The sequence below is a fragment of the Argopecten irradians genome, chromosome 14 (genome assembly GCF_041381155.1).
Source record: "Argopecten irradians isolate NY chromosome 14, Ai_NY, whole genome shotgun sequence".
Classification (NCBI taxonomy): Eukaryota; Metazoa; Mollusca; class Bivalvia; order Pectinida; family Pectinidae; genus Argopecten; species Argopecten irradians.
The window spans coordinates 37,654,383-37,675,114 of NC_091147.1; the positions used below are offsets into that span (position 1 = coordinate 37,654,383).

Below are 20,732 nucleotides of genomic sequence, written 5' to 3' on the forward strand. Positions count from 1 at the left end.
TTTAATTAGTTACAAAATTTTTAAATCGACGATTAGAGTGATTAAGGTTTGTCTAGTAGTTAAGTGATTCTTGATGATGATCAGTACACCAGTTAGATCTACAAGTAGTTGAGTTTGAGATGGTAATTAACCCAAGCTGATACACTTGTAAGAAATGGAGATTTTTGTTTTCTTTTCCCCAAAAAAAAAATGTTATGTCTCAGTAAACACAAGTCATGAACACGTTAAGCGTACTTGCAGTTGATTAAAAAGTTCCGAAATTGGAAAGTGTTGTACAATTACCTCATAGGTATTTTGTTAAATCGTAAATCTAACACATGAACATGCACACTAGGCATGCTTGCAGTAGGTTAAAAAGTGAATTTGATTACGAGTGGTGCATATTCTAGACCGCAGTCACTGCACCATTAGTGCATTAAATCCACTGACTACAAGTAAGTTATAATTAAACAAACTGTATGCACGTCAGCGCTGCATGGGTGTGAGCTGTGGGTTTTATCTAATAGGGAAATGTTAATGCAGTGATTTATACACTGAGTAGAATTTAGGAAATACAGATATAGACAAGCTTAGAGTTTTTATATAAATAGCTGTGATAAAATGGATAAAAGTGAGTTATTACGATAACATATTTAAAAAATTTTTTATAAATAAGATGTCTAATAGTAATGCTTGTGCTAGAGGCGAAACTTAAATTGAAGATGAATGGGCGATATGAATGATTATTAGTAGCACAAACTAGGGAGATTGAAATAGGTGGTGAAAGAATGAGATGAATGATGTATAATATGTATTATGATACAATGTCTGGTTTCTAAAAATAAAAAAAAAATAAAAAAAATTATAAATAGGATTATGATACAATGTGTTGTTTCTAAAAATACAAAAATACAAAAATACAAAAAAATATAAATAGTTGTTGAAAAAATGTCAAAATTGTATTATCCACAACAAATAGCAAATATAAATAAATAATATATCTCATCAAAACCCTATTGTAATGTTACATGCAATATATTTATACATTGTACGATTTTGACATGCATGTTATGATTTCATTATTTATGTAATTAATTCTGTTTATAAAATCTCAGTTATTTTTGGAGGAAATAAAGAGAACATTCATAACAATGTAGGGATGTGACAGGAGGTGAACTTTTCACCAGACACGGGGTCACTGTGGTTAAAAAGCTTGGCTGTCAGTTAGCGATAAAAAACATATGATACTCTTGTACATAAAATCTGATCATCTGTGCCAAGGTTTTTATCATATATGGTCGGGCTAATTACTGGAGATCAGCTAAATGTTGTTAAAAACGTTGGCTGTGGGTAACAATTACCGCTTATGGTATCCCGCTGGGAGAACTTGATCCTCGGTGTATGTTAAATGATGTATTGAATGAACTTTCCCTTAAAAATTAGTCATTGTCATGTCTTAAAGCTATCATCGTATACATCATAAAAAAAAATTAGTAAAATTCCATACTGTAAAAGTTTGGAATTACATGTATAAGTTTTGTAGGACTTAAATTATATAAGTAAAATATTTGTAACTTTTGTTTTAAAGGGCCATTATGTTTCCAAAACAAAAACAAAATCAAGATTATCAAATAACAATTTGACAAATGCAAGATTTCCCGCTGCAGAGAAGGATTAATTTGCTGTTTTGCCGTTTGGATAAACCAGGTTATAAATTTTGACATTAAATTCATTACGATTAAATTGTTCTGAAGGTAATGATTAGTGTAGTGTTGACGTAAAACTGAGAACTTTTGCGACCTTACATTCCCCTAATAAAACATTTTGTCAGGTAAAAAAAAAAAAAAAAATCATATAATAGATGTTTGGTTGATTTGGGTAGGACTTTATTTTGAGCAAAATGTTATGGCACTTTGGCCGTCGGTCTGTTGTTTGTCTGTCCATCAACATTTCCTTTAAATTACTACTAGCTAGCTAGTCATATATAGAGTTCTGCATGGAATGTATCCAAATTTGGAAGGGGAACAGTTTGTATAAATTTTTGACCCCCTGGAGCAGAATAAGTGGCCATATATGGAGCCCAATAGGAAAATTAGAGCTAAATATTTAAATTCCTTCAGAAAAGAAATAATGAACATGAATTCAAAACATTACTTGGCATTACAAACCTGGTGAGGGATACAGGACCTCTGGGTCTCTTTTTTAAAAAAATTGGCTTTCTATGGAATAGATGTGACTCCTTTGTCAGAATCGGAGAGAACACAAACTTTGAGTTACCAAAATATTGAGTTTTAAAAGTGTTCTGGAATGAAGTTCTGCATAACTTATATATCATGTTGCACTCTTATATAATTTACAGATTTATTGAAGATATAGATATATAATAGAAATAAGAGAGTTTAAGCCCTAGCGTGTCACATTGATATAGACAACTGTGTTACATTTCACCCCTTTAACAGCTGGCCATCGACACATAGATTTATCTTTCTGTGTTACCGTCAAGTAAAGTACAAGTAAACTTAAGATATCTGATATCAGTTCAGTCAACAGCGTAGATGCTAATTTCACCATTACAAGTTTGGCTCTCTGACACACTAACATTAACACATTAACCCATTTACCCCTGATATTTCACTATGGACTGTTCTAGCCATTGATTTGGAAGAGTCTAAATGTGTCTTCAGGGGTGAATGTGTTCAGACATACATTTCCTTACTACAGCTCGAAATATGAATTTCACCACCATAGGGAATTATATCTACAGATAACAAATGGGCTTATATCATTTAGCTGTCTGGTGACATTTAAAAGTTCATAAATAACAAAAAAATTCAAAGATACAATTTGGTATCGATTTACCTTTGAAGCAGATCTTGCAATTTAGAATTTAAATTTATTAATATCACATGGAAAATAATTTCATAATATCACATGTTGTTAAAATTGGTTTGCTTTATAATCATAATGCATATTTCTTTTTTTCCTGATGTCATCATATAATAGTTTGGTAACATATTTATTTGTTTGGTTTTTAATAACAAAATCATGTTTTTGTATGTTTGTATTTCTAATGACATGATGTTGTTTACATACCATATTCAAACCAATGAGCGTCCCTCCCATTTTTGGAGGACTCGATTTCACTTGGTCTTTATACAGAGGTATATAATATAATATATATCAGTTATTGTACAAATGTGTCAAATAAAATGATTATAATGGAAATTCCATCTTTCTGTATTTTGAACCGGCCAGGTCGAATTTCGTAACGACAGTATAGTACGTAGTGTTGAACTTAAGTGACCTCCCACAATGCACTGTACAAATTAAATGAATGTATATATTGGTTACATATGTATTTGTTGTTTCCTAATGATGTCCTATATTGTTACATATTTATTTGTTGTTTCAGAGAATGGGAAAAAGAAATAAAAAAACAAGAAACTGGAGGGGAGCCGAGTCTCCTAAAGGCTCTGATTCGGATGTTCGGGGTGGAATATATGCTGCTGGGTATTATCGTGTTTATAGAGGTATAGTTCTCATTTCTCTAGTAACATGAATAATATCTAATTTGTGTAACTCCTACAACATAAAATATGGTGTAACCTTTTGAGAGTTGTAATAACTGCATGAGTAATGTATGGTTTTAATATAACATTGTCAAAATTCACCGTTTTTGGCAATTATTTACTGCAGATGAGAGATCATGATAGGTGATGATTTGAAACGTCGCTACCTTAATGCCGAAATTTTGTTTTGTCTTATTTATTATATATAACCCTCCACTGATAAAGAAGTTTTTTTAATTAGTGGGTGAAGGGTTATACTTGCTTCAGGTTGTCTTTTTGTTCATCTATTCGTCTATTCCGAATTTGCATATTACAAAGTTATCTGCACTTGCGGGTAGGTATTGATTGTTACGTCATGTGTTTGCGAGCGTAACGTCATACGTTTCAGAGAAAACGACGTGAATTGCGCTCACAAAATAATGATGATACCTACCCGCAAGGGAGCTAACTTTGTAATATGCAAAGACGGAATAGACAACAATTTACTGACTAATCCTCCTAAACTACTGGAGCGAATCCAACAAAACTTGGTGGCAATAATCCTTATTTATTGAAGATGTGAAATGTGTGTCATTTATAATATTGGATCTGTAGGGTTAGGGAGTTTGGCATCTTGGATCATAGTTCTTTCTAGTTGTATTTGGATAGATTGACCAGACACTTTCTAAACAACAGCCTACTCTGAACATCATAAAATTCTCCCATGAATGAATTACATTTTGAACTCAAAAGGATTATTTCATGAATGAATGATCATAATATCAAGATATCAGGAAATTTTCGAAAAATATCTTTCATTTTTTTTTATCCCCTGTGAAATGTGTGCATGCATGCATCCAAATGTCTGTCTGAGATTCTGTTCATTACTCTTCCTTGAAACTTTCTGTATATATCAGACAAGTGGTTTAGTTGTGCCTTTCGCTATGGCAAAATTCTTTCAATTTTTGATATTTTAATTTTATGCATGTATTTGGGTTTTTCCTACCAAATGCTTGGTGCAGGGGATAATGCCATACCTAGGGCTCTTTGTTTAAAATAAGAAACTAAATTTAATGACACTTATTCTTTGTATCTACTCGACAACAGGAAGGAACAAAGGTGGTTCAGCCGTTACTACTAGGCCAGCTGATTCGCTACTTCACACCAGAGTCTACTGTAAGTGAGCGTGATGCGTACCTATATGCCATGGGCGTGAGTCTGTGTGCCATTGTGTTGGCCGTGTCACATCACCCATATTTCTTCGGCGTACAGCGGATCGGAATGAGGATGCGGGTGGCCTGCTGTTCCTTATTGTATAGAAAGGTGAGAGATCTATTTATATCCCCAGGTGCACTGTGATTTTATTTTGCCATTTTATTTTAAAGTTTGGTTGCCATAGTAACCAGCCACAATTCACAGGCTAAGCTGTAATCAATTATGTCATCTGTTTGGATGTTTCAGTCGCTGCGACTCAGTAACACAGCTCTCGGTCAAACCACCACGGGCCAGATTGTCAATTTGATGTCAAATGACGTCAACAGATTTGATACGGTAGGTATTTAACCTCTGACCTTCAGGTAATTTTCCCTTGAAAGTGTATTTGACCTCTGACCTTGTGGCCTCCAGCCAATTTTATTCATTGAAAGTATTTAACCACTGACCTTTGGATCGTTCAGCAGTTTTATTCATTGAATGTGAATTTGACCTTAAACCTTGTGACCTCCAGGCTGCAGGTTTCTTCCTTGAAAGTGTATTTAACCTCTGACCTTATGACCTTCAGGCAGTTTTGTTCATTGAAAGTGTATTTAACCTCTGATCTTATGACCTTCAGGCTGTTTTGTTCCTCCTATACGTATTGATCGGTCCGTGTCAGGTGGTCGCGGTGATGATAATTTTGTGGCTCCTCATGGGACCGTCCTCACAAGCTGGCATTCTACTACTTATCCTTCTCATTCCTACTCAAAGTTATCTCGGCAAATTGTTTACAAAGTTGAGGTAATCGTTCGTCATGATGCATTTCTTATTTTGTTCTTCAAGAAGAGGTTGGGGACTAACACCTAATATGCCGGTCAATCATGAACTCTTAAGAAAGACTACTTCAAAGCAATGCAGTACATTTCCTATCATCATCAATCTAAATTCAGAGGAATCCATGTGTGATTTGAAGAGATTGGACCGCCATCTGTTACTAGATATTTCATGATTGTTCACCACTAATATCATCACCATCTGTTTTTGTTTGTCACATGTTCATGTTTCTTCATTAACACATTAATAATTTATTTAAAGTTCATGTTCTGTGAAGGTTTATATGTCAATATATTGGGCTAATTAGTGTTTCAACATTTTTTCAGATTATTCATCAAGAATTGTGAACAACAAAATAGCTATATTTAGTACTTCATATCGTACAATGGTCTGATTAACAGTTAAAGATATCTGAATTGATAGAGCTGACTAATATGATAACTGACAATGCAACATTGAACTTTAACAAGCTATAAGTGAACTTTAAAACTTTGCCTAGGCAGGTCTTTTGATATATCCCCAAACTGTTTCTCATGGTTCCTTCATTCACTACAGATATCAATAAGTAATGTTATATTACTTTAAATTGTCATTTGAGAAAGATAAATGGGAGGGTCTTTTTCTGGTGACCTTTTGAACTGGTCAATCAAACTGCAATTGAATATAAGGGGACGAAATACAATAAACCAATTTTCTTTCGCGGCTTTTATTTCGCTAATTTCATTTCAAAACAAGTTCGTGAAAACCATATTTCGCAGATAGCAAAATCAAATGAAAATTACTATTTATAGATATGATGTAGATGGTAATTCGCGGAGATAAACTTTCGAAAATTTTCCTGGGTCGCGAAAATCGCGAAAGTAAATGGTAAAATTGGTTTACAGTAGTTTGTATGACCTTTTGACCTCATTTTCATGACTAATAATATCACAAAAACACAACATAGCTAAATGTATGTGTGAGCTGGGATGAAATGTCATTTGCAGTTGATGGAGAAAATGTATTTGAATTGAAGTACAGGGAGTATAAAGGTCACAAGAATGTGACCTCTAATGGGATGTTGTTAGATCCTCTATAGTATAAAGGTCACCAGAATGTGACCTCTAATGGGATGTTTTTAGATCCTCTATAGTATAAAGGTCATCAGAATGTGACCTCTAATGGGATGTTGTTAGATCCCCTATAGTATAAAGGTTACCAGAATGTGACCTCTAATGGGATGTTGTTAGATCCTCTTTAGTATAAAGGTCATCAGAGTGTGACCTCTAATGGGATGTTGTTAGATCCTCTATAGTATACAGGTCATCAGGGTGTGACCTCTAATGGGATGTTGTGAGATCCTCTATAGTATACAGGTCATCAGGGTGTGACCTCTAATGGGATGTTGTGAGATCCTCTATAGTATAAAGGTCACCAGAATGTGACCTCTAATGGGATGTTGTTAGATCCCCTATAGTATAAAGGTCATCAGGGTGTGACCTCTAATGGGATGTTGTGAGATCCTCTATAGTATAAAGGTCACCAGAATGTGACCTCTAATGGGATGTTGTTAGATCCTGTGTAGTATAAAGGTCATCAGAGTGTGACCTCTAATGGGATGTTGTTAGATCCCCTATAGTATAAAGGTCACAAGAATGTGACCTCTAATGGGATGTTTTTAGATCCCCTATAGTATAAAGGTCATCAGGGTGTGACCTCTAATGGGATGTTGTGAGATCCTCTATAGTATAAAGGTCACCAGAATGTGACCTCTAATGGGATGTTGTTAGATCCTCTATAGTATAAAGGTCACCAGAATGTGACCTCTAATGGGATGTTGTTAGATCCTCTATAGTGTAAAGGTCACCAGAATGTGACCTCTAATGGGATGTTGTTAGATCCCCTATAGTATAAAGGTCATCAGGGTGTGACCTCTAATGGGATGTTGTGAGATCCTCTATAGTATAAAGGTCACCAGAATGTGACCTCTAATGGGATGTTGTTAGATCCTGTGTAGTATAAAGGTCATCAGGGTGTGACCTCTAATGGGATGTTGTTAGCTCCTCTATAGTATAAAGGTCATCAGAATGTGACCTCTAATGGGATGTTGTCAGATCCCCTATAGTATAAAGGTCACCAGGATGTGACCTCTAATGGGATGTTGTCAGGTTCCCTATAGTATAAAGGTCACCAGAATGTGACCTCTAATGGGATGTTGTTAGATCCTCTATAGTATAAAGGTCACCAGAATGTGACCTCTAATGGGATGTTGTCAGATCCCCTATAGTATAAAGGTCACAAGAATGTGACCTCTAATGGGATGTTGTTAGATCCCCTATAGTATACAGGTCACCAGAATGTGACCTCTAATGGGATGTTGTCAGATCCCCTATAGTATACAGGTCATCAGGGTGTGACCTCTAATGGGATGTTGTCAGATCCTCTATAGTATAAAGGTCATCAGGGTGTGACCTCTAATGGGATGTTGTTAGATCCTCTATAGTATAAAGGTCATCAGGGTGTGACCTCTAATGGGATGTTGTTAGATCCTCTATAGTATAAAGGTCACCAGGATGTGACCTCTAATGGGATGTTGTCAGATCCTCTATAGTATAAAGGTCATCAGGGTGTGACCTCTAATGGGATGTTGTTAGATCCTCTATAGTATAAAGGTCATCAGGGTGTGACCTCTAATGGGATGTTGTCAGATCCTCTATAGTATAAAGGTCATCAGGGTGTGACCTCTAATGGGATGTTGTTAGATCCTCTATAGTATAAAGGTCATCAGGGTGTGACCTCTAATGGGATGTTGTCAGATCCCCTATAGTATACAGGTCATCAGGATGTGACCTCTTATGGGATGTTGTTAGATCCTGTGTAGTATAAAGGTCATCAGGGTGTGACCTCTAATGGGATGTTGTAAGATCCTGTGTAGTATAAAGGTCATCAGGGTGTGACCTCTAATGGGATGTTGTAAGATCCTATATACTATATAGTATAAAGGTTACCAGAGTGTGACCTCTAATGGGATGTTGTTAGATCCTATATAGTGTAAAGGTCACCAGAATATGACCTCAAATGGAGGATGTGACCTCTAATGGGATGTTGTTAGATCCTCTATAGTATAAAGGTCACCAGGATGTGACCTCTAATGGGATGTTGTTAGATCCCCTATAGTATAAAGGTCATCAGAGTGTGACCTCTAATGGGATGTTGTTAGATTCTCTATAGTATAAAGGTCACCAGAATGTGACCTCTAATGGGATGTTGTTAGATTCTCTATAGTATAAAGGTCATCAGAGTGTGACCTCTAATGGGATGTTGTTAGATCCTCTATAGTATAAAGGTCACCAGAATGTGACCTCTAATGGGATGTTGTTAGCTCCTCTATAGTATAAAGGTCACCAGAATGTGACCTCTAATGGGATGTTGTTAGATCCTCTATAGTATAAAGGTCACCAGAATGTGACCTCTAATGGGATGTTGTTAGATCCTCTATAGTGTAAAGGTCACCAGAATGTGACCTCTAATGGGATGTTGTTAGATCCTCTATAGTATAAAGGTCACCAGAATGTGACCTCTAATGGGATGTTGTTAGATCCTCTATAGTATGAAGGTCACCAGAATGTGACCTCTAATGGGATGTTGTTAGATCCTCTATAGTATAAAGGTCACCAGAATGTGACCTCTAATGGGATGTTGTTAGATCCTCTATAGTATAAAGGTCACCAGAATGTGACCTCTAATGGGATGTTGTTAGATCCCCTATAGTATAAAGGTAATCAGAATGTGACCTCTAATGGGATGTTGTTAGATCCTCTGTAGTATAAAGGTCACCAGAATGTGACCTCTAATGGGATGTTGTTAGATCCTCTATAGTGTAAAGGTCACTCACCAGAATGTGACCTCTCTTTAGTTTAATGGGATGTGACTTTGGATTTTTAGATCCCCTATAGTATAAAGGTCACCAGAATGTGACCTCTAATGGGATGTTTAGTCTGTGTAGTCAGTGTACCTAAATGTGTTAGATCCTCTGTAGTATAAAGGTCATCAGGGTGTGACCTCTAATGGGATGTTGTTAGATCCTCTGTAGTATAAAGGTCATCAGGGTGGGACCTCTAATGGGATGTTGTCAGATCCTCTATAGTATAAAGGTCACCAGGGTGTGACCTCTAATGGGATGTTGTTAGATCCTCTATAGTATAAAGGTCACCAGGATGTGACCTCTAATGGGATGTTGTTAGATCCTCTATAGTATAAAGGTCACCAGAATGTGACCTCTAATGGGATGTTGTTAGATTCTCTATAGTGTAAAGGTCACCAGAATGTGACCTCTAATGGGATGTTGTTAGATTCTTTATAGTATAAAGGTCACCAGGATGTGACCTCTAATGGGATGACCTGATAGATTTTGATAAAATTTCATACACAGAACCCCGACATAAAGGGGAGTTGAGTAAACTATATAGGATTCTGCAAAGTCCCCTATTAATGGAGTTATTACTGAATATGTACAGCTGCTAATCTGGTGACAGTTCTAATTTTAAGAGTTACAAATTCATCAGATTTTCACAGATTTTGTTGGAATCACTGTGTATATAATCTTGTACTATTTTTTCTTTACGAAAAGGTGGAGAAAAAAAGATTGCTAACTCTTTAGTAAGCGAACCACCATGACCCAATGAAGCCCCTATGTCTATAATGTGTATGTTTAAATTCTGATCCTCGTTTATCATTTCTTTCAGGCTGTTGCACTTAACGTGTCACAAGCATGTTTCTTGCTGTCACTTAAATACACAATCTATTGTTTTGGAAAATCTGTAATTATTTGGTCCAATTACGCAGTCACCTGAGAGCTATTGCATTTTATTATAAGATTTTGAAGAACTACTTTGAATAAGTTTCTATATCATGTTGAATTGTTGCTTTTTTGTCACCTGCAGATAACTCAAATAAGGCTCAAGAAATGATTACTGGTTAATTATGATATACCTGGAAAGAAACACTTTAATTGATCATGTAAACTTGAAAATTTTAATGCACCTATTCCATATATGTATCTTTTGAGTTATCTGCACCTATGGCATTTGTCAAGATGAATTGAGCATATTTGGAAAAGCAAGCATCTATTGTAATTGGTACATTTAAACTTACTCATGCTTAAACTTGCTTTTACCTTCACAACAAGGAAGGCTAAACTTTCAGAATGTTTTATGAAAAAAAACCCATGCCCTGTTAAGATTTGACAAGTAATTACAGATTTATAAACTTGGGTTCACATATTGTTGATACTAACCGTTGTTACAACAGGCGGCCATTTTTCTCCACTACCTCTGGGTTGGGCCTTGTCAGGCTATTCCTGTACTTATAATACTGTGGCAGGAGCTTGGCCCCTCGACGTTGGCCGGGTTTGTGGTTCTGCTCCTTCTAGTTCCAGTTCAAAGCTGGATGGGCAAACTATTTTCAAAACTCAGGTAAGTCCAATTGAGCAAAAACACACCAGTGGTTGGTGTTATTTCTCTGGGTTTTCCAACAAACTTGGCACGTCCTTAAATGACCGTGGATGTCAAAAGAGCATTTAGCTGTTAAGCTTAAATTTAAAAAAAGAAAAAGAAAAATTATGCGAAAATCAGCAAAAGACATCTACAGCTATTTTCAAAACTCAGTTGAGTCCAATGAAGTGGAAACATCTCTAGGAGAAAAGAAAAATGATACCAATGTAAGACAATTGTAATAGGCAAAATAATACTGGAGTGTATGATGGCTTATTGTTTAATGTTGTTTCTTATCGACTGTCTATATATTATGTTAAAGATGCTCCACCGCCGACAGAGCATAAATGATATCCATCATTTGAACAATAATTGGTGTTTAATCGTGTATATATATCTAGTTAACACAAAAAATAATGTAGATTAATTTATTTTGTATTGATGCTTAGGTAATCAGTACTTCATTCCATATAGGATATAGTGCAACGGATTTTTTTCGGAATGCAATTAATTATTTTTCATATTTTTAACTTGAAGTAAAATTAGAAGTTCAAAGTTTTCAACGGTGGTAATGATATAAAATAAGTAACTTTTGTAACTGAAGAAAAATACTAAATCGTCTGCTTCTGTTTTTGATAGTGAAAAAATACCATTTGTCAGCGGTAGAGCATCTTTAAGATAAAATGTTCTGTAGGCTGTTCTATAAGCTGTGTCTTCCAATGAAGAAACATTGTGTGCTATACATAGCACTAGAAATATTAAATAAATATAATTATAAACATTGCAGAGAAATTGCACAGTGCACATTAGGGCATTATGACTATTTGTCTGTAGTCCTGTTCTCTGATGTAAGATAATAACATTAGACCAGGCTCCAATTTCTTGAAACAGAAGTTCAGACATTTAAAAGTCAAAATTTCTTAACTTTTGTGAACATTTTCGACTGGAGTCAGTGTTTACTTAAGTGTCTATATCTTGAATTGTTAGCAAGGATGCTTAAAAATCATTTTACCTCGAATTTAGTTAATCAGCCGACATTATTATAAGAGAATGATATTGATCAAAATACTTAACTATCATTTTTTACTTTTTACTTATTTGATCAACAGACACAAAACAGCCATTCACACAGATGAAAGAGTCAAGGTGATGAATGAAATCATTACTGGTATGCGAGTCATTAAAATGTATTGCTGGGAGAAACCATTCGGGGAGCTAGTCACGAAGTTACGCAAGTAAGTGTCACCTGTATATCATATAATCTCATAGAAAATGGCTTTAGGCCAAAGAAAATTGTGTATTGTCTTGTTATGGATTGTTGAAATAAAAGCAAACAAGAATTAAAGTTTGCTGTGAAAAGCAGTGAATTTTAATGGTGGCTGAAATATGTTTATAAATTTGAAAGAAGATTATTTAAGTCATTCACCCCCGTAAATTATTATGGAACTGTTCCAGTGTTTAAATTGGGAAAGTTCAAATATATCTTCAGGGGTGATTGAGTTAAATGTCCTCTACACACCATTTTTTGTTTGTTTTTGTTTCAATATACAATTTTTTTACAAATATTTATTATAAACGAAAAAAAAAAAATTTATCATTGTTCTACGTATTTTCTTCAGATTGGAAAGAATGTTTATGCTTTCATATTTGTTATACAACAAGTGAATATATCTCGAGTGATGTTTCGATGACAAGTATGATGTGTACGATGATTGGTCGATTTTCATTTCAAATACAACTCATGTACTTTTTCACACATTTGTGAACTTATGCTGCCTGGTCATCTGTCCCATGAAGATAATGTGTGCTCATCACACTTGTCATCAAAACGTTATCTAAGTAATATTGTTGCATAAACCTTTTGTCATATTCAAGATAAAGTTCAACCATTATTTCCACCATAGATTTCTCTTTAATTATCCACTTTGTAATTGACTTTGAAAGAAGAAAAAAAAAGATAATAATGAAAAACAAAGTACATTCACAAAAATAAACTACATTTACTTTAATATAACAAGGTTTTAGTAACAAAAGCATGATGTTGTAGAATGTTTCCTTATGAAAAACACCATAGCATATTGTGAAAATAATTTTGAAAATTTTTTTTTTATTGAAAAATGGTTGAAAATAATTGAATATGGCAGTCTTGAATTTGAGTTATTTCTACACCATATCGAATATTATGTTTATTGACATAAATGATGAAATAGAATTACCACCATATTTTCATTTATAAAAAACACCCCATAAAACATGATAGACTGACCCAGAACAATTATTGGGACAGTTCATAACTTTTTAGGGGGTGTTAATCATTTATTATTGGAGGGAAGTGTAACAGGATCAGAAGCCATTATAATTGATTACAATTAGAGTAATTAAGCCAATTATGAGTAAAATAGATGGTAAGTTAATTATTAGACTAATTCAAGCTAACTATGAAGTAAATTTGATGGCAAATTTATCATTAGGCTAGTTAAAGCCAATTATGGAGCAAAGAAGATGACAAATTTATTATTAGACGAGTACAGGCCAATTATGAATAAAATAGATGGCAAATTTATTACTAGGCTAATTTAAGCTAATTGTGGAATAAAGTAGATGGCAAATTAAGGATGTATGTGGACTTTACTAATATATAGAATTGGGACTAACATAATATTCATGGTGTGTGGTTAGCTGATTTTTTTTCTGGACAAAAATTTGAATATCAGGATTTTGAAATTTTGAAATTTTTTTCTTCGTTTTGGTTATTGTTGCTCATGCCATGATTTAAGATTTTAGTTATATTATATAATAATTATTAAATGATGGTTTTTCATGAAAAAAAAATCATCCTTAAATCATTTCCCCCTGAAGACACATTTAGACTCTTCTAAGTCAAAGACTAGACCAGTCCATTATGGAATTTCAGGGGTGAATGTGTTCATGCTAAAAAAACTCTACACCATGATATCTCCATTTTTACACTTTGTGATAAAGCGATACTAAAAATCTTGCCGCTCAAAGCTAAAAAATGAACAAGCTGAAAATATTTACTTTGATGCTCAAAGACTTGACTTTGAAGAAGGTCTAGAAAAAACATTACAAAATTATGTAGAAAAAAACTTCTGATCTTCAAGCGTTCAGATGCTCATTTACATGATTTTTTTAGCTAAAGTGAAATGGCTACTTAATTTTGGAAAATGCTTACTTAGAAAAAGCAAGGATTATACCCATAATATGCAATATGTGTGTACAAATAGTTCAAAATTAAGTTTGACGATATATAGAGTAATTACTACAGCCTTATTTTAATTAATTTAGAAACCATTTGATTGAAATCTATTTGAATTTTCTGTTTATTTCCATTCACTTTAATACGATAAGATTTTGCACTTTTTTGTGTTTATTAATTGGTATTTATCTTAATATTGCTTAAAATTTAGAATATATGAAGAAAATGATTGTTTTCTTCTCCAAATTACAATGTGCATTAATGACCTCATTGAAAGAATGTCCAACAATAAAAAATTCTTTTAATTTACATATTTTTTTTTTTGGTTCAATTATATGTAGATCCGTATAATTTTGCATGAAGCATGTTATTGCATGTTATTCTTTTAAAATACTTAAAATGTTGCCAAGTATTTGAGCATTTTGATTTCATAATGCATGGGTTTTACTTAATTTAATATCCAAATGTATATTTTCCAAGCATTTGAAGGTGACAAAAGAAAAAGAATAATTATTGATTTTTTTCAAGTTTTCAAACAATGTTTCTCCAGAGGGAGAAAATATACAATTTAAAAAATACAAATTTCTCTTCTTTATTGTTAAGTTTATTTTTAATTCATGTACATAATATACAAAATTGTCTAGATATTTATCAAAGAATGACTCTCCTGAAATTCTTCTGAAAAAAAAAACAACAAAAAATGGAGGCCATTAAGATAACAAATAATTTTTGTATAGGATTGTCACCTTGAATAAGTTTGGTCAATTGCATGCGGAATCGAGATTTGGATGTTTGATTAATTGTTGGCTGATCTAACTCTTTAGCTTGTCACCTCTCTGCTTACTGAATCCAAACGCTTTATTGACCCTGACTTGACTTCATTGTTGATACAACTTTCCATAATATCTGTTATTTTTAATTGATTTTAAAGAAAAAAAAAAGTATAAGTATAAAAGTATATTATAAAAACATAAATTATTTTGGACATGAAAGGAGAAATATTTGAATGATTAAAAAAGAAAAAGAAAATCCAATGGAAAAAAATGGATTTTTTTATTGGATTTGATTAATCTTCAACATGTAAGTCAGTTCTGTTTTTGCTTTGCTTTTTTCAATACCAACTCCCAAATACTAATACAATATTTCATCCATTATCTTAAGATAATAATCAGAAAAAAGCTTTGAATTGAAATAGAAATCGAATCGTAAGCCCATGGTGATATATTTCACCCAAAATCTTAAGAAAATAATCAGAAAAATCACAGAATGTAAATAAAAATTGAATCCAGAGAAACAGAGAAGGAAATGTTTTTGTTATCATATGTGGATAAATAAACATCAAAAATATCACTTTTAGACAGACCTACATATCAAGAAAGCCACTTATAAGCACTGACCTATTTCCAGTTACAACCAAAATTAATATCCATTAAATCAGACTGGCTTTATTAGGACTATGCAATTCCTCGCTCCTTCTTTTTGCAGGGATTTACCTCTTTCAGTCATACTAGACTTCTGTTCACAAAGACTAAACATCTAAATTCTAAGTTTTTAAAGATGAATCCTGGACAATTTATTTCCCTGTTTATAAGGACAACTATTAAATGATTTTAAAAAACAATCTTGATGTTCTTGCATTCTGATTCTGGAAAGTTACAAGATACAAGATGCTTTATTTAGTGTAGTATATTGCAGTTTGCGCTATTTCTGCAACAAACAATTAGAATAGCTATTTTATGTGATAATTTAAAGAATGATATGATTGGACAGCTGATTTTGTCTAGTTTATCTAATTGAAAGCTAGATCTCATAGAAAAGTTTATCTTCCAATCATATGGACTGATTTATCCAATCAAAAGAAAGGTACTGTAAGCCTAGTTTTTCTAATTTAGCCAATCAAAAGATTGGTCTAATTCATTCAATCAAAAGATTTATCAAGTTCATCCAATCAAAAGATTGTTCTAGTTCACCAAATCAAAATATTGGGTCTAGTTCTTCCAATCAAAAGATTGATCAAGTTCAACCAATCAAAAGATTGATCTTGTTCATGCAATTAAAAGAATTGTTCTAGTTCATCCAATCAAAAGACAATTATGGAAATGTTATCTCGTTTATCCAATGAAATGAAAGCTCTTGAGAGAAGCCATATTAGTCTAATTCATCTCACAACAATAATGGTATTATTTATTGCTTGGTTTTCCAAATACAAGAAATTCATCTTGACAATACTGATATGTACAGTGAACCCTTGATAATCCGGACACCCAGCTTAAACTGTTTGGATTAGGAATTTTCTGGATTTCCAAGTTCTGTGTTCTAAGTTAGCTATGTAACATCACAGTTATCCTTTCCCTAATATTTCGTTCCAGATGCTTGAGTTTTTCTGGACTATTAGCATCCGGATTATTGAGGGTTCCACTGTAATGAGGTCAAAGGTCACAATTACTAAAATGGTCACACTCAACAATTCGCAAATGGTCATTGACCAGTGGTCACGCTAGACAGGTGGTCAATTTATACAGGTGATTTACATGTGCTTGTAAGACTTTACACTGATTTATCTACAATTCTATCATTGCATCTAATCTGCGGTATTTCTTTACACCATTCAAATTTTACTGGGGGATATTCAAGTCTCATAAATGCAGCTCAGTCAATCTCTGTGATAGTCTGAAGCTGCGTGGTTATACACAGCTATAGTAAAGGAAAAAATAATTCTTTTTCTTAATGTCATCTTACATTCATCAGATAAATATGTGATATTAAGCAGAATATGACATAAACCAATGTGATATTAAGTAGCCGGTTTTTAGAAATCAATGATACAAAATATGTTGGCGTTCTGTCTCTGGTCTTTGTGTGATTGCTTTATGTATTCGGTATTAGAAATGATGTTTTACAGGTCTTGAGTTGACTGTTCATGTTCTACAATAGCAGAAATGCTGTTAATTATTTTAACTTGTGTTGGACGATATCTTTAGTACACTGCATCGCTAAGCAAGTAGATGCCATCCATTAATACAATATTGACTGCCAGTATTCTTGTGAAGTAGGGATTCAAAATTATAGAATTTTAAAATTGCACTAGGGGTATGAGGAATGGAAACAAATATCATTAGTTTGACTGCATTCATACTTATGTATCTTTCTTTGAAACTGAGCAATGAATATCACTCATATTTGACCTGTTAGTATTCTTATGGGATGGTGATTCCATTTGTAAGTTTTTGGTGATATTTTCCGAATTAGCCACGTGACATACACAAGCCCTTTGGGTCTCTTTTATAGAATATACAGTGTAGCTATATCACTAACTAACAGTGCACTCTTATAGCCTGTATATAGTGGGATATATGCCTTTTGTCAATATAAAATAATTTAAAACTTGCACAAATTGCAGTAAGGCATCTACAACTTGTGGTAATGCACATCTGCGACTAACTGAAAAGAGGCCTATACACTAGCTTTATTGGTTTATATGGTATGTTCAAATATTTATGGTATATCAAAATAAAAATTGCTTAGAAAAAATAAATGCATGCCTTTAGATTTCCTGTAGAATGCAAATAGCAAATTAATAAAATTTGATTTGTATTCAATATTTATGTATATTTTACTAAATGGAACCACCACATTTTAGTTTAAATTCTGACTTTTGATCCTGTTGAATTAGAACTTTCCAGAACTATTGAATTAAATACAAAAAATATGATAGATTATAATGTGTGTGGCCATAGCAAAAAAAAAAAAAAAAAAAAATATATACATATGTATATGTGTATAGAAAATAGGTAGCTGAACATTTCAAATGTTTTGATACAATCATTTACTAGAAAACTTGTGGGAAGTAACTGAAATATGTTTCAATAAGGTTGAAGATTGAGAGAAGAATTTGTTTTCAGTCCTGAAGTTCGGAGGGTGAAAGAAAGCAGCTACACCCGAGGATTAATCGTTGGTCCCTTCTTTGTCTCAGCTAAGTTGATTGTGTTTCTGACCTTCGTGAGTTACACACTCACCGGCGGAATCCTGACTTCGGAAAAAGCGTTCACTACGATGGCGCTGTACCAAGCTATACGTCTATCCACAATTCTCTTCATACCACTAGCTGTACAGTTTTACTCCGAGTCTAAGGTTACCATTCAGCGTTTTAAGGTAAACTCACCTTGAGGGGATGTGGTAATCCACCACTCAAATTAATTCAATATTGGTATAGTACTACCTTACTGTATAGCTGTTAAAATTCCTCTGTGTATTTGGTCGCAAATACTTACAACTCTGCACCAAACTTGGTAAAACCTCGAACTTGTCTGTGAATGTAATTCCCTACATTTACAATACACTTTCCATAATTAGGTTTGGTGGGGTATAAAATCTCAAGTATGTCAGGGGACGTAACTCTCTACATTTGCACTACACTCTCCTTACTGAGGTTTGGTGAGGTATAAAATCTCACGCTTGTCAGGGGACGTAACTCCCTACATTTACACTACACTGTCTTACTGAGGTTTGGTGGGGTATAAAATCTCAAGTTTTTCAGGAGACGTAACTCTCTACATTTACCCTACACTCTCCTTACTGAGGTTTGATGGGGTATAAAATCTCACGCTTGTCAGGGGACGTAACTCTCTACATTTACACTACACTCTCCTTACTGAGGTTTGGTGAGGTATAAAATCTCACGCTTGTCAGGGGACGTAACTCTCTACATTTACCCTACACTCTCCTTACTGAGGTTTGGTGGGGTATAAAATCTCACGCTTGTCAGGGGACGTAACTCTCTACATTTACACTACACTGTCTTACTGAGGTTTGGTGGGGTATAAAATCTCACGCTTGTCAGGGGACGTAACTCTCTACATTTACACTACACTCTCCTTACTGAGGTTTGGTGAGGTATAAAATCTCACGCTTGTCAGGGGACATAACTCTCTACATTTACACTATTTAGGAAAAAGAAAAAAGAATAAAAGAAAGATGGACATTAAGAATCTAAATATAAAGGAATCCTACATGTTTTAATTCTGAATCGGACCTAAGCAGATTGCCAGGATTTAACTATAACGGTCATGCATGAATGACTTTTGACATAGCTGCATTATTAAGTGTTGTTTTGAACTAGAATATAGCCATTTGAAATATTTATTTTGTGTTATTTTTTTTTGCGTTTTACATTAAAGAGTGTAGTTTTATTTTGTTTTGCTAAAAAAAATTCCGAATCTTTGTTTTTGACTTGAAATATTTAGATAGGCTCTAACATTGAATACTGACATACTGTGAAATGTTTTAAGTTTTGTGTTTGTTAACGAGTTGTTTGACGTCGTGATGACGATAATAATGGAGTAATTATTGGTATTGTTGTTTGGTATGATAGTAGAAACTTTTCCTTTATTGCCTGTATACCTTATAAAATTTGAAGATAGTTTCCATTGTAATATCAATGTTACAATGTGAAAAGGCCTCTGATTGAAACAAGTTAATAATCTGAGAAATTTCAGTAACTGATTCTACATGTTTACTACTTTGTTGTAGCTCTGATTAATTCTGTACTTAAAGCTGAATAGCAATATAATAGGTTTATGGTCTGTTGGCTCAATATTACCCAAGTTACATATCTTCAAGGACATTTTCATTTTTACATTTTAATAGTGCTAAAAGTTAGGTAATTGTTCATATGTTAGTAAAGATATTTGCTGTACATTTTTGGGACATGTTTTTTTTCATTAAAAAGACATTGATCAATTATGGACCTGTTGAAGTTCATATATGAATTATCACAAAAGGAATATTGACTCAATGTTTCCAAAAATAGAAACACTTGGTCAATATGCTATATACTGAACCCGACGTGATCGTGTACTAGCTATTGAGAATGGTAGAAAATCAAAGTATATCTAATATTGTTATTGAAGGGTTTAATTAATTTTCTTACATAAGTTAAGAACAACTGTGTTAGATGACCATTTGTCCTAATTGAAGACCTGTGTTCAATGACCACTTGTGTTGATTGAACACCTGTGTTAAATTACCACTTGTGTTGATTGAACACCTGTGTTAAATGACCACTTGTGTTGATTGAACACCTGTGTTAAATTACCTTTTGTGTTGATTGAACACCTGTGTTAAATAACCACTTGTGTTGATAGAACACCTGTGTTAAATGACTATTTGTGTTAACTGAATACCTGTGTTAAATGACCATTTGTGTTAACTGAACACATGTGTAAAATGACCATTGGTGTTAAGTGAACACCTGTATAAAATTACCACCTATGCAAGTTGACCACTTGTGTTGAATGACCATCTCTATGATTTAGTGACCACCTAATATGAATAATGACCACTTGTTTTAATACTGCAGACCACCTAATATGAATAATGACCACTTGTTTTAATACTTGTATTTAGAGACCACATCTGTTAAGAAGTTACTTATAGTGACCATAAGTGTTATAATAAGGTTCTGGACCACCATCATCAGATGGTTACCTC

General features: G+C 33.6%; 1 protein-coding gene across 10 annotated transcripts in view; it reads left to right on the forward strand.

The window, feature by feature from the left end:
* The window catches only part of LOC138307340 (ATP-binding cassette sub-family C member 4-like), a 118,159-nt gene that overhangs the window by 11,963 nt on the left and 85,464 nt on the right, over positions 1 to 20,732 (forward strand). For 9 of the 10 annotated variants that reach the window (XR_011205969.1, XR_011205972.1, XR_011205970.1 and 6 more), the window contains 5 exons: positions 3,392 to 3,509; positions 4,635 to 4,850; positions 4,989 to 5,078; positions 10,845 to 11,008; positions 12,136 to 12,261. Coding sequence is in view for 6 of the 10 variants with exons in the window: in XM_069248032.1 (XP_069104133.1) it covers positions 3,392 to 3,509; positions 4,635 to 4,850; positions 4,989 to 5,078; positions 10,845 to 11,008; positions 12,136 to 12,261 (714 nt within the window). In the remaining 4 variants the exon portion in view is untranslated. Of the gene's footprint in view, positions 1 to 3,391; positions 3,510 to 4,634; positions 4,851 to 4,988; positions 5,079 to 5,379; positions 5,523 to 10,844; positions 11,009 to 12,135; positions 12,262 to 20,732 lie in introns of those variants that run through there. The other variant, XM_069248036.1, reaches the window with a different exon arrangement.